The sequence below is a fragment of the Thermobia domestica genome, chromosome 7 (assembly GCF_964235325.1).
Source record: "Thermobia domestica chromosome 7, izTheDome1.hap1.1, whole genome shotgun sequence".
NCBI lineage: Eukaryota > Metazoa > Arthropoda > Insecta > Zygentoma > Lepismatidae > Thermobia > Thermobia domestica.
The window spans coordinates 70,844,085-70,861,890 of record NC_137460.1 but is presented as its reverse complement, the minus strand read 5'-3'; the positions used below and the strand labels follow the sequence as shown (position 1 = coordinate 70,861,890).

Genomic DNA, 17,806 nt, shown 5'->3' with positions numbered 1-17,806 from the left:
AGATCAAATTGTCACATAATTATATATTGAACACGTGACTATTGTAACCTTTAGTCGGAACAGTATGCAGCAACAGACATTGAATTTTGAGTGTTCCGCACTTAAAATATATACTGGGCTTGACAGGCCCCGGTTGCCCATTTACGTTACAAAAATGTCTGGACCGGATTTGCTATTCTGCTTGGCTTACAAAAGCGTGACACGAAGTTTCGCTACTTGACAAAAATATATACCGGTACATTCTAGACTAGTCTAAACAGTAAGTGACAATAGGCATTGATTTTGTGTATTCTGCACTTAAAATATATACTGGGCCTCACAGGCCCCGGTTGCCCGTTTACGTTACAAAAATGTCTTGCCCGGATAAGGGTTAAAATATAGTTGGAAATTACATTCTGTCGCCATCAGTAAGAACTATTTCGTAGTTTTTAATTTCTTGTGGACCTAAAGCCAGTCATTAATAAAAATAAAGGATAACAATCTTCTCTCTATCTTGTGAATTATTAGTCATATACTTCCACTGTTCTAATAACACAAATAAAGCTTAAATTGATCTCGAAAATGTAATTTCTTTATAATTCATTAGCAAATTTATCACTCTGATTTCTCCAGGCTGATGGAAACCCTGAATGTAAACATAATAACTGCTTAAGATGTATAATGGTGACTCACCTGATCAAAAGGACATTGTTTTCTGTGCAGCTTGGAAAGACAAGTTTTGCACACTGTGTGGCCACAGCCCAAACTAATAGGGCTGCGTAAGGTACCATCGAATTCATTGCAACACACTGGACATGATAGGAACTCAGTCCACTGTGGTGCCTGGATTGGCATTCTGTAACAGGAAATAAAAAATACGTGTTAAAAGCAAAACAGAAAGAAGGGAAATTATTTTATCCTACGACACAGAATAAATCATAATGTAGATAATACAACAATATAGTATATCTATAAAAGTTTTTCACGAGTCATTGAAACATTAATATGGGTATCATTACGTTTCACTTCATGTATGTAAAATCAGTTTACTGGAAGGTTTGGCTATTTAGAACATAATACCCTAACTTCGTTCCGTCCATTGCTGAAAACAATGGAAGATACATTAGTGCTAATTAGATGTTTGGGAATACACTAGCAAATGCCCCACATGTTGCTTCGAGGATCTTTTATACAGAATTCTACTAGGAATCCTAGTGAATCATTCTGACATCTAAAAATGCTGAAACACGTGTATAATTATTTCAAATAAAAAAAAAAAAATCTAAATGTCAAATTTCATGTCTCTAACTAAGGGATTCAGAGATACGGACATCTCATTATAGTAATTGCTACCCCCATCTCCTCCCCTTTCCTTAGTGGTTCCTTACATCATAAATTCCATGCACTGTCCGAATTTGAAGTTTATAGTTTAAGCGGTTTGGCCTCGGCGTTGAGAGATATATAATGGAATTTTTGAACATTTACCCTCATAGAGAAAAAAAGCAATGTGTGATTGTGATTACTATTATTTTATTTTATTTTTTAGTTCAATTTTTCTTTCGAATTTGGACCAAGTATGGATGAGCTCTTTTTTAACAATACTCGGAATTCTATGAAGTATCGTACTTACAGAAAATTAAACTAAAGATATAAGAGGGAAAATCAAGAACTCTCTGCGCCTCCTGATTTATTGCCAGATTACAAACCATAACGGAAAGCAAGATATATATATATATATATATATATATATATATATATATATATATATATATATATATATATATATATATATATATTCTACGCACTTTTGTCTATTTTTGCATATACCACCACATCTCTTCAAGTATTTGCCTTACTAACTAACTAACTCTATGGCCTATGGAACCCGGAGGTTCAGTGCCGCGTTCACAAAAGCTCTCCACTGACTTCTATCTTTAGCTAATTGGATCCAGTTTCTACTTTGTATTCCTATCTCTGCGAGATCCACCTTAATATTATCCTCCCATCTGCGCCTAGGTCTTCCTAATGGTCGTTTTCCGATGGGTCTACCAGTCAAGACTTTGAAAGTGTTTCTACACTTTTCCATTCTAGCTACATGACTTGCCCACCTAAGCCTCCTAGACTTGACGACCCTAACAATGTTGGGTAAACCGTATAAACTATGTAGTTCCTCGTTATGAAGCTTTCACCATTCCCCATTCTCGTTCCTCTTGGGTCCGAATATTCTTCTCAGGATCCTGTTCTCAAATACTTTCAGTCTATGTTCTTCCCTCAGAGTAAGCGACCATGTTTCGCAACCATACAGAACAACAGGCATGATTATCGTTTTATATATTTTAAGCTTCAAATTCCTCGACAGAATTCGCGACGACAAGAGATTTTGAACCGAATAGTAACACGAATTCCCTGCTTTTAGTCGACATTTAATTTCTTCGTGAATATGAATTCGTATTTGCCTTACAGTACAAGTTTCTCTATGCCTGCTACATGAAAGGCGATTGGTTGATCATGGAACAAACGACAAACAACGTTCTGTACTTAGATATCATTCGTGAAATTCTGTACTGCCATGAACTTTTTCAATGGACCAAAATGATGGTAATCACTGGGGGCAAGGTCTACACTGTAAGAGGAATGCTACATAAACTCGCCAAGCGCGACTTCGCGTTTGTCATGGAGGAAAACAACATCGTCAACATTCCGAACACTCTGATGCTTTTTTCTAATAGCTGTTTGCTGATGAGAGAGTACGCTGCAGTAGCGTTCTGCGTTGCCAGGAAATCCAGTTGGAACGGTTCACAACTGTCTCAAACACCGTGAGCATAGAAAACGAATAAAGAAAGAAAAAAAAATGGCTCCTCAGAAAAGAAAGAAAGGCTTTCCGACTTTCCTCCTGTCAAATTCGACATGTATGTTTACTAGCATATCTTGTTTGACGAAAGTTTCACTGTCCCTTTTTAACTCTGACGTTATTTTTATTTATTTATTTATTTATTTATTGTCCCTCAACAGAGAATAAAATCTCCAATTACAGAAGGTACACAATATAGAAAGCTTATATATTATAATATTTATATTATGATACATGACAGTGAATATAAACATACTGACAATATATATATATCTGCAAATGTCAATAATAACTATGGTAAGAGTATAAAAGCATTAAATGTTAACCGTATTACAAGTAAAGAAAGCATTAATAATCAAATACTTACTTTACACATTTGTTATATTCTTTTAACAATATATTTTTTAACTTCTTTGTGTACAGAGACAGAGATAATGCTAAATCCAGATCTTTTTTTAATATTGATCTGCAATTAAACCTACTGCACATTCTATATAATGGAGAACCTTTATACATTTCAGATCTGGAAACATCTACGGTCAACAGCCGTCGGTTACGTAGATAGCCTGGTCTAACATTGAGTCTAGGACACTAGGAGGAAAACACGAGGCCTTGTCGAAACAGTTTTGCAATTTCTAAAAGTAACACTTATTTAAAAGTATGTTATTTCTAAATATTAATATTAACATCCGTAAATTATTTGTTATTTCTAAATATTAATATTAACATCCGTAAATTATTTCACGAAGTACTTACATATGAAATAATTAAGTAACAAGCACTAACCTTGTATCTGAAAGTGATTTTCGAATAATCATTTTCGGATACAAGCTTACTATCCATTTCATACAGATAGGCCCCTGACTTCGCGGTGCTGCCGTGACGTTCACTCAAAACTTATATTGCATTGTCATACCTCGTTGGAATGTTCTCTTTTCAATACTTAAAACAAAACAAAATCTTTGTACTGTGTAGTGAGAAAAAAATAGAAATTAATAAAAAAAACTGCGTATTTTATAGTACTTTTTTGGTAAATCAATGTTTATAGGACTATATCTCGGAAACAGCAGAATGAAAAAAAGAAAAATTAGTAAAACAAAAATCTTTTTATTTTTTCTCTAAGTGAAAACATGTTACTTCAATTGAAAACAATAAAATTTTTACACATGTGATTTGTACGGAAGCCAGCTTTACGCGATTTTTACAAATCAACTATGCACGAGCTATCAGTATGTCTGTCAAATGGCGGAAGAAACTGTTTTTTCTGCTGTTTGACTTATCGCATGTCAATGCTCACATGCTGTACAGGAAGAAAGCAGGAAAATATATCACACTTCGCCGAACTTTTTATGCGAAAGTAGCAGAGAAACTGCTGCACTCAGGAGGCATTGAAGTACAGGGACTATCCTAGTCTTCAGCCGGTTTAGCAAGGCTGGTAGCAAGGTTCCATTACCCATCCAGTGCAATATCCGCAAATCCTAAAAGAGTAGGACAAAGGAGATACAAAGTTCATAGCATCCGCAAGGTGAAAGGAAGTTTTTAATAAAATATTAGCGTTTATTTTCTGATATATGAAGTTGGACTTTACGTGGGAAAGTGCTTTGAAATGTACAGCACTAAAGAGAAGTACTTTGACTTCTAGATCTGAAAACAGATTTTTTGTGAAGTGTAAACTCAATATTACATATCAACTAAGATTGTATCATATCATAAACTTTTTGAGTGTATTTGTTTCTGTGCAAGTGTATTTTGTACTGACGCAATAAGTGAAAAAAACTGACAAAAAGCAAGAATTTTCGAGGACCATCACATGCAAATCCAAACAAGGTAAACAGTTTGTTTTCTTAATTTTAAACAATTGGTACGTTTACTGTACATTCTGTTAATTTCTAAGAAATTGGTTAAAAATCTGTGGAGATATGCAATTTTAAAAATCCCTTTAAAAAGTGCCACACAGTGTACGTGAGAAGTTTAAATACCCGTCAAGCTGAGACTTACATGCCAGGAAAATGTGGCAACGTGGCACTCCGTATAAACTGCGACAGCAAAGAAAATCATAATGTCATATTTGTCATTGTTTATCTTTCAAAATAAATTGAAACAGTTTGGTTGAAAAAGTTATTTTAAAATCTTTCTAAAAGTTTTTTTTTTTTTTTTTTTTTTTCAGATTGATAATACACCGCAGCAATTCAAAGATAATGGTGTCTTACTTTTTACTGAATATAGTAACGAAATTTTCAGAACTTAGAGGTAATAGATGCACCTACATATCGTGCACAGGAAATTATTTCACGTGACCTCGTTTCCGAGATATAGTCCTATGAACATTAATCTACCAATAAAGTACGATAAAATACGCACTTTTTCACTATTTGTTTTTCTACACACTACAAAGAAAATTTTTATGTCGTAAGTATTGAAAAGAGAACATTTCAGCAATTCTAACGAGGTACGACAATGCAATATAAGTTTTGAGTGAATGTCACGGCAGCACCGCGAAGTCAGGGGCCTTTCTTTATGAAATGAATAGTAGTGCTCGTCATTTAACACCAGATATGTATCTTATAACGTTCATTAGCAAGCATATATACGAAATAATTTTAATCAATCTATAATAAGTACCTGATCGACTTTAAAGTAATTCAAGAAATATAGTGTAAAGTGCTAATGTAGAATACCGCAAATAAATTACAAAATGGTTTAGAAAACTAATAAATATGAAATCGACATCAATTAAGTTTAAACACTTAAATTTAAAGCTAACCTGTTGACTTGTAGCTATAGTCTAAAATCAAAACAAGTTCTGTTTGTTATTCTCCAAAACCAAAGTAATTTGTTAGTGTATTGATTATGCAACAGCGAGGTAGAAAGAACAGAATGTACTATTTACGTGAGCTCTGAGCCATGTCAGAACTTGAATCCATGGAATTTGAGGAGACATATCTTGCATAGATCAGACCATCTACGCCACACTATTTCATCTCTAAATAATGCTTTTTGGAATTTGTAGATAAAATTTATTATTTTATCTATTAAGGAACCTAATTTTTTGACACCGTAAAACATACAGTATCTTTTACAGCTATCAGAGAAGCACCTTTATTTGTTTATCCCTAACTCTAACCCTCATCTACAACATAGTTTTGAACCACATGGAAAAACCATTGATCATCCTACAGCTCCTCTGCTGTTGTTACTAGATTCACTTAATCACATTTGGAAAGTTGGTTAATATGTCTTCGGGCAAGCAGTTAGAAAACAAGAAAAATTGTAATTAGGGTTTATATTCAGTATTCGAACTTTGAAAGTACTTATTCTTACTGCTAAACTACATGTATCTGTTCCGTTAAAGGCAGCAAGGAAAAAAAAAAAAAAACTAACAAAATAAATAAATTAAATAAATAAACTGTTTAACTCTTCTAAAGGAGAAGCTCTAAAACTGTACATTACGACCCTCTTGGCATATCGAACTTATCTTTGCGTTTTCCGGTTGGACACGACGCGTTGAAAAGAAACAACTGTTTAATATTAAATATTAACAGGAAAAACATCCGATTATTCTACCACCCATTCTATTTCAGAAATAACAAATTGACTTTCCGACAGGAAGGAATCTGGACACCATTTAGAATTAGTGCACTAGCTATTACTAAAACCTGTATTTTCGTCTTTTGGAATACTTGTTTCTTAAAAGTGAGACTATCCATCCACTGAACTATTAATTATGTGCTTAAGTTATCATACCTACTGCGACAGGCAGACAGAATTACAATTGTACTTTGCAATGTAATTTTTGTTTTGCCACTGTTGAAATACAAGAATAATGTGAAAACTACAAAAATAACGACTTAAGCTTTATGACCCTGGCAAAGAATGTCTGGGAAGTGTACTCAAAATATCGGACGATTAAGCAACAGTGCTGGAAGGAACATCATTCAGGTTACTAGATAATTAATATTACAATGTGTTCCATATGATCTACTAGTAATTATACGATATTTTAAATATAAAAACAATTTTGTGTAACAATCATAATCTAATTACAGTTGTAACCTAGCCCTTTGCGCCTGAATAGAATTAGTTTATTTCATACCACGCAGGACTGTACCATCTGTATGTTTCCCGTGAACTATGTCGGTACGTGCCGCACCAAGGTCAGACGTATATACGATAGGGTGACCACATTTAGAAAACATAAGAACGGGACACCCGGTAAACTAGCATAATTTGGAAGCCCACCTAGGTACAGCATTGTTCTTGTTATTCATGCCAGTGAGGAAGAAGACTCGTATTATTCATGTCAGTAACAAGGCACATGTCATTACCCATATCAGTGAGGAAGGCTCATGTCGCTATTCATGCCTATGAGGAAGGTTCATGTTGTTATTCATTTCTTTAAGCTAATTCCAATTTTAATTGTTTTACATTATCTTTTGACGTTTAAGAGGGACCAGATACGTCTCCTTCGCCTCGGTGTAATATCGTGAAAAATAATAAACAAAATAAAAATAAATTAGAGACATTTATTGCCTTTTGAATTCATATATTTTAGTGGGTGAATTTCTTGTAAAAGGGGTGGTCTTTCCGCCAAAGCCCCGTTGAAATCCTTACAAGAAATTACTAGTATACTACGTAAATACAAAAAACCTTTCGCGCCCTGTTTGCATTTTTCTCAGCGCACTAGACGACTATCTGAGAAAAAAGGGACAATCTCATCAAAAATTGGACGTCTGGTCACCCTAAAACATGAAATAAAGTAATGTAATGCGTCCTGTTACGATACAATTGATTGACACCTATAACTTCTCATTAACATATATTTAGTACACTTCCATGGGGTATTGAAATTGATTTAAGTACGCCACCGAAGCGCTGAATACGGACTGATAATCATTAGAAGGTGTAATAAAGACAGATTTAAACCTTAAAAGAGCTTTACATTCGCAAGTTTTCCACTATACATTTTCACGGGCGTAATAATTTATACTAGGTACTCTTATTTTTCCATTAAAATCATCTCAAAAGCTTGAGGAAGTACTATATTCAAGGTCAATTCTGACCTTATTCTGAGATATTAAGATACGATCTTTTGCAAATTCTACTTCCTTTTCACAGTGTATTTGAAAATCATTTTTAATCTCACGTGTAGCAGATCTGAAACAATTTTTATCATTTATTTGTTGAAGTTTAGCGTAGCGTTTCTTTCCAGCACCAAAGCCATATGAGACGTGGACCAACGCCGCCGCCTTTCATCAGTAGAATTTTAAAAAATAGTAATTAACCTCTCCTTAATTGCACGCTTGGAATAAGATATAGATCTTCATTACTCCATTTTTTTTCTTTTAAGAATCCTGATAATTGTCACATTATTGAAAAAATCTACCCCTTTTATCATGTTGAGAGAAACGCTATCTATTTACTTGGTATATTTCACAGTGTCAAAAGGAATATGGTATATTTCACAGTGTCAAAAAAATATTTCATCAGTGCGTATATATTGGATTCCATATTTGGCCAATAGAGGACATGAAACTTGAAGCGATCTGCTACTTTATATTCTTTAAAAAACAAACACTTGACAACAACCAAACAATTGATAAGCGTTGCAGAAATGAATAAACACTAATTAGTGATCACTTCTTGTGTAATTTATCTCCATTGTTTGTAAAAAACATTTAGCTAAAGAGAACAGGTATCGAAGTTTCCTGACTCCTTATGACACAAACACTGTCAACGAATAAATAACATTTTAACAACTTAAGATCAGTAAGTTTTTTCTTTTTTTAAAATGTCCCGTGTACTCTACTTTTTTCTGCGACTAAAAGTGAATGCAGAAGAAGATATAGTGCTTTTCCTCCCTAAAGGGATAAATCTCAAACAAAGCAAGTGTTATCAGACTTTATGCCAATGGCATGGTATATATACTAGGATGGTTATAAGAAACACTGAAATGAAAATAAAGAAACATATTAGATTTATTAGTCAGAAAGAGAGAATGTAGAGACAGCACGGTAGCCATTTGTCTACGTCATGACAAAGACTACTGAGAATAAACGAAAATTGCTGCAAGATAACGAATAAAACGAGAAACAAGGGTTTAAAAAACCCTGGAATGAAGGCAAAACACATAACAATAACAATGAATAGAAAAACAGTAAGACGAAATACGAAAACCAAAACATCAGCGAGAAAAGACGTACACAAGGGATGGAAAGGATTAGAGAACGTTACTGAGGTAAGTACTGTCCCCTTCAAAACATAACAGCATTTTCTCACCCCACTGTTAAAAGGCAACCTACCCCTTTTTAGGATGGTGGTTAATGGATGTTGCCAGATGTCCGATGTCATTAGGCAGAAGAACAAACAAAAAAGAAAGAACAAGTTAGAAATAAAGACATAACGTTATTACTTTCTGCGATAAATTAAATAAAAGGAATCCGGAGAAAAGACGACGTTTGGCAACTTCTTTTCCTCTTTCTAACCGAGGGTTCTGTGGAAATTCCAAAAATCTTGGTTCTCTTGTTCTGAAAACCTAGTATAGCATGGAAACATTCACGAGCTGTGAAGCATGAAAATTTGTAGCTTATCAAAACATCCAGATATTTCGAATCATAAAATTAAAAGAAATGAAAATAATCCATAAAAATATATAACATTGAAATAAACGATTGCGAGACATTTTAGAGTGGAGTCACATTTTCAACTGTGAGCCTGGAAGGTTTTGAAATAATAGTACATACCGATATTAGTAGGTTGCTAGGGATATACTGTGTAAACAGTTAGTTCATGTAATGAAAATATATTAAAAATGGATTGATGTGAATCCTAGTATGTTCTCTTAGTATGTGGATATGTAGGTATTGGATACGTTTGTTTAGTATTTGAAAATACTACGGTATAGTGAAATGCAAGTATGATGTGCATGAAATACGGTAATAAATGGATTTAGTGAACTGGAAATAGTTGAGTAGGGTGACTGCATCAGTAAATGACCAGTTAAGAATTTGAAGTTAAAAATTTATTTGTAGACGTTCGAATGAAGCAAATAGACGTAAGTTAATGGTACAAACATACTAGTTGGAATGTCTTTTAACATATTATGGCGCTTCAAAATTGATACATGTACTATAAGTGGAAAATAAATTGATATTTTTATTTGAAGGTGGAAAACACTAGTAAATGACCGTCAAGCTTCAGTTAATGACTACACTAGAACCAGTAAATGACCGCTCGCAAATTCAAGAGGAAAATAATACCTACTAATAATTGAAAGAAACCTAAAAGACAAAATTAATGGAGTATTGGGACTACTTGTACTTTATCATCTCGGGAACACTGTAGTAAAGTCCATACAGTCCTTTCGTACAAGAAATTTGAGGAACAGCAATACGTTCCTTTATGTCGCAATGCTTGTACCATATTTGATCTCCTTTCTCAGGCCATTTCCATTTATTATCTTCATATTTATGCATTACTCTAACTTCTGACTCATCTTCTTCACTATACCTGGCTATCACTATACTACTTGCGAATCACTATACCTGGGAAATATTCACCATCATAACACACTATTACATAATCACCCACATTGTGTGTAACACAGTGTTCATCATTTTCATTATTGTGAGTATGAAATAAAGACATTTCTTGAGCTAGGTCAATGTCGTCAGAATCTGATGCTAAAGACATCTGATCAGAGTCTGTCTCTGTTTCACTTTCCTCTGAAGGTATTTTCTTCTTCCTGGGACGCTTCTTCATCTCTTTCTTCTTACAAGTTGATTTTCTATTCCTTTCCTCTTTCTCCTGGGCCTTCAGATCATGATATTCTTTCCATTTCTTGGATGTTACTGCAAATGGGAATGTCCCAGATCCTCTTTTCTTATTCTGATTTCTTGAATTTACGTCCTTCGGCCAGCGTAAATGAGTTTTCCAAACGTCTTCTGGTGTTGTGCTTCGTCGAGGACCAACAGAACTATAGGCATTTATTACCTCAGTATTCTTTGTATTTGATGAACTTGGGAAGATGAACTGGTTAGGTCTTTCATCAGGTACTGAAATATTGTCAGAGCACGTCGTAGAAAGTTGATGTATTCTTTCGTGAACTGTGGAATCTTCTTGTGATGCACCAGTTTGTTGACAGGTAATCAAGTTGTTAACAAGAGAATTACGTTTTTCAGGAACAGTTTTATCTTTGATTCTTACCCAAAGATCGTGTAAAGGCTTCATGTCATCACGGACCACTGTCGACAACCGGAAAGTCTCAATAACTTCGACTGGCAACTCATTTTCTATAACTGTAAGAGCAACTGTATAATCCTCAGCGGTCAAAAGATTACCACTTGTGATTTCATCTCCCACTTCCATACCTGCTGTTTGTATTTCTTCTTGCCTATTGGAGATACACTTAGAATAGTCGACTGCACTGGGATTATAAGGATAGAGTCCACACATTGCAAATGCCTTATGAATTGCCTCTTTTTTTATCGCTGCTTGATAAGCACTATGAAATAGTGGTGCAAAATTTACCTTTGTCACAGGACGCGTGGTGTCTTGTTTGTAATGCCGCACTACTTTCCTCCATTCAACTTTAAGAGGCCGAAAAATTGCTACATCACAGGGCTGAATTATGTGTGTTGCATTGGGCAACAGGCAAAATAGAAAAGTGCGCCTTTCTATGCAAAACTTGTAAAGCTCTTCGTTAATATGCGATTTGTGTCCATCGAGAAATAAGAGGACTGGAAATTTTGTATTGTTCTTAACCAGCCAAGGATGAAACACATTTGCTACATATTCATAAAACGTAGCAGCTGTCATCCAACCAGACTCACTACGACCAACGGAAAAGGTATCTGGAATTGATTCTACTATATCACGTGGAATTCGTTGATAAGGATACACGATCAGCGGATCGACAGATTTGCCATCTGCGGAAAAGTTGCACAAAACTGTTATGCATTGTTTTTCGGGACCTGGTGCAATTTCATAAAAGTTATTGTACTGTTTTGGTCCAAGAACTTTGCCTGTTTTAGGACAGGTGCGAATACCTGTTTCATCCGCGTTAAATATGCGGCTGCCATCTTCCAAGAGATCTAATGCATTTTCTTCCCGTAAGTACACTTCTAATTCATTAAACCATTGTCGGATACGTTCTTCTGTGACTTGTGCCCGAGCCTGTGATATTATTTCCGCGTTCCGTTTGGTGATGTTTGGGTGTCTTTTCAGGAACAGTTCCATCCATTTCTTGCTGGCCTGTCGTTAACAAATGGATTTGATCGTTGTGTCTCCTTCATGACTTTCTGAACTGCATCCTTCACTTCGTCAGTATGCATAGGGAAGCCTAACTTTGCTTTGCCTAAAATCCAGTTTTCAAGACGATTTTCTTCATCCACTGTCAGTGTTGTCTGGGGACCCATTTTTCGTTCCACTGGGGCTTTTCCATGTAGTTTGTTTATTAGCGTTCCCTTCGGTATATTGTGCACTTTTGCTGCTTTGTTTGCACTTAGTCTTCCGCTTCTAACATCATCTATTGCTGAACACAAATCATCTTGGGAATACTTGAATCTTTCATATTTTCTTTTGGAACTTTTCTTTTCGTCTCTGGTGCAAATTTCCATCGTGAATAGCTATTTGCTTGATTCCTGAAATGTAAAAGAAAAGTTCTTGTTAGTGAACTTGTACTGGCGTAATATTTTCATATTTAAAAAAGCATCTGAATAAGAAAATGAACCAGCAGTGGTGTTAAGCACGTAATTTAGTGAAAGGAACAGAATAGTCTCTTAAATATGTTATTTGCCATAAGGAAATTTACTTGTCTTAAAACTTTAGGCTTATCTAGAATGCTTTAGTTCCCCCCCCCCTTAATTGTAGGGATTGATCATGTCGTACTCCTGTCGAGACTGCATTTCGTTTCTTGTTTCAACACATTACAGTATTACATTAAGTGCTTGCATCATGATTATTCTTTAATTTTTCTCTGACAATTTGTTCAATGCATTCTTAGATTAAGGACGTAGTTATTTAATAAACAAAAGCACACATCTCAATTATAGTCGATTAGAACAGTAGCTTCAAGATAACTTTAAGATACAATTGAAGGGCTGCCTAAAGAAACATTTGATAGCCTATACATTTCCGAATATTTTTAGAAGAATGGGATATGGCGTGATATAATAATTACACTACAAAATAATAATAATAATCTAAGACTCCTTATAAATATTCAATAACAAGTATTAACATTGTAATGGTTTCTAGCCAGCACTTCAATTAAAACTATCTGTAAACTACAAATAGTAATACTTAAGAAACACTGCAGTTCTTCAAAGAGTGCACATTAAAATCTAGTGAATGACCGGTAGTATCTAGTGAATGACCACAGCCCGGTCATACCTGGATCAACTTCCAATACAAGGTAAATTGCAACGTCTTGTACGTGATACATGTTTGGTCGATGATTTTGTGCCTATGACATAGGAAAATCGCACATTTTAACTTAATACCAGTGAATGACCTCTATGGTCATTCACTAGTGAACGTGAACATATTTGAAACTAGTAAATGACCACCACCCCTATGTGATGTTTAAGCGGCATGCAGAACAAAAACTCAACGTATTTTCCTACATTATTCTTTTAATATGTTACTGGAAGCATTGTATGCATGCAAAGTTTTCTTACAGTCCTTATCTTTTACAAAATAGGAACTATGTAGGGTATTCTTACCTTATTGCCAATGTAACCGTTTTTGCCTCTTCCACTGTAGTCATACGAGTGCTATCCAAGTTGCCATCTTGAATTCTCTGTCACGTGTCACTGACAAATAAATCACAGTCTAGATACAAGACAAAACACTACAGATACATGGAAGCTCATTTCCTATTGGCCCACTTTATTCTAACTCTTATTGTGGGCATTATTTCATGACACAGGTCATTCACTGGTGACGGTCATTTATTGGTGCAGTCACCCTATAAATATCAGTCTGCCAAACAGTATTAGCTTACAGACATTTGGAAAGTGATTTAGGCAAATATATCTATGTAAAAGATAAAGGTGTAGATTAACTTTAAGAGGTCCACTATCGATTACTCTTAAGAACCGAACTTAAATTTGGCATTTAACACATGGATCAAGGCAACCCAAAAACTGCTATTTTGTAATTAATACCTCTATTCAAAAATATGAGATTAATATTTATTTTACTGTTTATATTGCAGTAATCAGGTCCACAAACTTAGAAGTGGCGTTGTGTGTTGTTATGATCTGACAACAATTCACACCATGTTAAGCACAGTGTTTCAGATCGAATTAACTAGTAATACACGCATATACTTTTTTCTTCAGCTCTTAAAAATTAGTATCGCGATCTGAAATGCCCCTTACGAGAATAGTTGTTCGCCAACTTGTGAATTACTAGGAACTCACTATTTATCGCTAGACGAAGACATCACAAAAGCTGCTAAAAATTCTACACGGTATTGTCAAACAATGTGGGAACAGTACAGCCGGATATTTAATAGTACGAATAACGGTGTGATATATATATATATAGGCCCTATATTATTCATATTATATATATATGCAACTAAGCGCGAACACTTGCTGCGTTTTATTGTACACCATATAACCTAAAAGTAACGTATAGCTGTAAATCTGTTTGTTTCCCAGATATAATTCTATGTGCACGATTTATTAAGAAAAATATTTACTCCAAAAGTATGCACAAAAAATATCTAAATTGGACTGTCAGTAGACGTAACATAGACTTGGCAAAGTTTTACTCATTACATCGATACTTAGCATACGTGTGAAGTTCCATAGGGTCAACATTATCGCTGAAATTTGGAAGTGGGAAGAAATATAGTCCATTGATGTGAAGTACGAAATTTTAATCTTCAACTTACGTTCCTTTTTCATCAAGATTCATTACATTCCCAATATGAACGAATGCTCTAACTGAAAAGGCGAAATAATATATATAAAATTTTGATTTTTGAGAAATGTTGAAGTGTTTCAAATTAGTGTAGTATTAACACTGGCCTTCGATAAACTACAGTATTAATGAAGTGAAATAAAACCAACGAAGAATGTAACTTTAATTATTACTAGTATACTACATAAGATACTAGTTATTGCTCGTGAAGAATGGTACTTAGGTACAAGGGTAATTTTATGGAGGACAGCTTTAAGTGAGAAAAATAATGCTATTACAAAGAATCAACGGGATGTATTTCCACAAACAGTCTACTGAAAAGACGTTTGCTGAAGAAGGCAGTTAAGTTTTGCTGAACATTCACGTATAGATAAGTCGCTTTTAATGAATATGTATCCTATTAAATCAAGCAGACTAGTTATGTACACATTTGCAAAACAAACTAAAAACTTAAACACTGACATAACTGGGAGGGCGTATCATTATGGATAATTCCAATATCAAAGTAAAAATTCTACAAATTTTTTCATTTCACATTTGTCAACATTAATGGCCTAGCATAACGTTCCTTGTACCTCAAAACAATGAATGGTTTACATATAATAGCAATATATACTATGGCTAGCGTAGTGATATTTCATCATCGTCAAATGAAAATAGAAGTTTGAGAGATAATTCACAGTTTAGTGTTATTATAACCAGTAATACAGGACCCAATTTATTTATTGGGAGCCAGAAATTTGAAGAAGCTCCCAGACTTCATATCTGTGTTTAAATCATGAGTGTATATAGCAAACATAGTAAAACTAAGCACATGTATGGCATCTCAAACATTAATACTAGAATGAATATTGAAGTATTACACTTATTAGGGACATTGACCTTCATATTCGAGTGGAAGATAGGCACTTTCATCCTCTAAATCATTTAAATTTATAAATGTGCTTATACAATTCACATTATACTTTGCCCTTTCTAGTACAAGACTAAACAAACATCCTCTATGAAATAGGCCATGATGGGCTAAACCCCCTTCCTGACATTTTGAATTTTACCTTCCATTGAAGGATACATCTCACTAGTGTGATGCTTTCATGTATAATTATCACAACAGCACCTCTCTAAGTTTCTTCTATATCTGTACACTGATACATATACAATGTCTGTTCACTAAAAATTCCTTCAAACAACGGTAATCTTCACCTAACTCCATTTCAGGGTCAGGAAGCGCTTCAAGGAAGGTCATTTGCCTCATTTTGAACGTCTTCAGTCATTTACAAAAGTTGTAAGCTTACAGAATATATTACAATATCACTACAAGAACAGATTTTATGACTCCATAAAGACTTAGCAAGCTTGATTTTTCTACTTTTCGTTGTTGCTTCTTATCGCGTAATTTATTTTATTATCAAATCACGTCCACTTCTTTCCGGTTTGCTTTGCAAGGGTTTCACTTGCTCCTCCTACCCTTCATAACACAACATACTTGTATTGATATAGTTAACATTTAATCTAGTTTAAGTAAACGCAAGTGTAATTCATCCTAACACAACATTTAAGACACAAATTACCTGAAACACCACTATCTTGCGCATCAGGAAGTCTCCATCGCAGCCATAACATAACATTGTTGACACATCGCCCTCTGTAATGCAACTTCAGACGGATATCAAAATCACGAGCTGCGCACTGCGCAGTGTGTAGATTACTTTTTAATTTTGCCAACATTATAATCATTCAAACGTCCGTTAATTTTTGGTGAGTATGCAAATGTTGCTGCAAGATATTTATGCTCCAACATTTAAAAAACTCTTGAAAATTGAAGTGAATATGTATATTACAACAATATTAATAATAAAAGGAATTATGGAAATAGGTACTTTTGTGACTGAGAGACTAATTTCTCATACATCAGACCATCAAACATATGATTCGAAACAATTTATTTACTTTCCTAGATGAGAAAAATAACATTAGAAATATTGACATGCCCTTTTCCAAAGTATATTTATTGTAAGGATAATGTTTTGTGTTATGTCTTCGATTAAAATCTCAGAACTTGTACTTATTGTTTATGTTATTCTGAAAGAATTCAGAAATTACTGTACCGTGTGAAGCAATATATTTGCCAACTCAAGCAATACATTCTAGGTCGTTATCAATTAACGATATTATACGGTATATGAACATAAGCCAAGCGCTTCTTAGTATATTTTGATTATTGTATTAATTTTGTCTTTAATTCAATCAATAAATTTAGCCTCTTTATCACGTCAAGAGAGCTGTAGGGAAACGATAAATAGGATTTTAGCTCCATTTTTTTTATTGACACCAGAAACACAACTGAAAACACCAGTAACTCCACTCCTAAAAAAAAAAAAAAAAAAAAAAAAGCTTTGGTTTAGAAATTAACCGTTTACAACATACTGTCCTCGCTAGATTAGTAGTCACTAGTCTGTGTGCCTTGATTACATGAGATCCCGCGTTCGTTCCACTGGAAGAACATCAAATCTACTACAGTGGTTCAGATGACATTAACCATAGATCCTATCAAAAGTGGAGTTAGGGAGAGACCAAAGGGGTAACTGCCCCAGGGCCCGCGCTTAGGGGAGCCCCGCGTCTGAGCATGTTTAGAAGTACTGTAGCATGTTGGCGCTCGCCGATTTTTACCAGCAGGATTGTCATTTCAGACTTCGCTTGAGGGGGGCAAAAGCACCAGCAACATAAGATTTCCACGTGTTGTACTCAGTAGCGTCATTTCAGATTTGGCTTGCGGGGGCAAGACCCCTTGATATAAGTAAAATTTCGCATTTTTCACTGACTTACTACTATTCTATTGATAAAATCTATATGAGTCTCAAACTCAGGGGGGTAAATGCCCCTCCCTGCCCCCCTAAATGACGCCCCTGGTTGTACTAGTATATTAATAGACAATCGGTTAAGTATATGTATTACTCAAACTCTTGGGGGGCAATTGCCCCTTCCTTCCCCCAAATGACGCCCCTGTTTACCAATAGTCTATGGCCCCGCGGGGTCATTATTGGC

General features: G+C 34.8%; 1 protein-coding gene across 4 annotated transcripts in view; it reads right to left on the bottom strand.

The window, feature by feature from the left end:
- The window catches only part of roq (RING finger and CCCH-type zinc finger domain-containing protein roquin), a 134,173-nt gene extending 117,718 nt beyond the window's left edge, over nucleotides 1-16,455 (bottom strand). For 3 of the 4 annotated variants that reach the window (XM_081764831.1, XM_081764833.1, XM_081764834.1), the window contains exons 1-2: nucleotides 16,333-16,455; nucleotides 673-835 (exon numbers count right to left, since the gene is read on the bottom strand). In XM_081764831.1, coding sequence (XP_081620957.1) covers nucleotides 673-834 — 162 coding nt within the window. In that variant the 5' untranslated portion in view covers nucleotide 835; nucleotides 16,333-16,455. Of the gene's footprint in view, nucleotides 1-672; nucleotides 836-15,816; nucleotides 16,311-16,332 lie in introns of those variants that run through there. The other variant, XM_081764832.1, reaches the window with a different exon arrangement.
- Nucleotides 16,456-17,806: the final 1,351 nt, after the last annotated feature.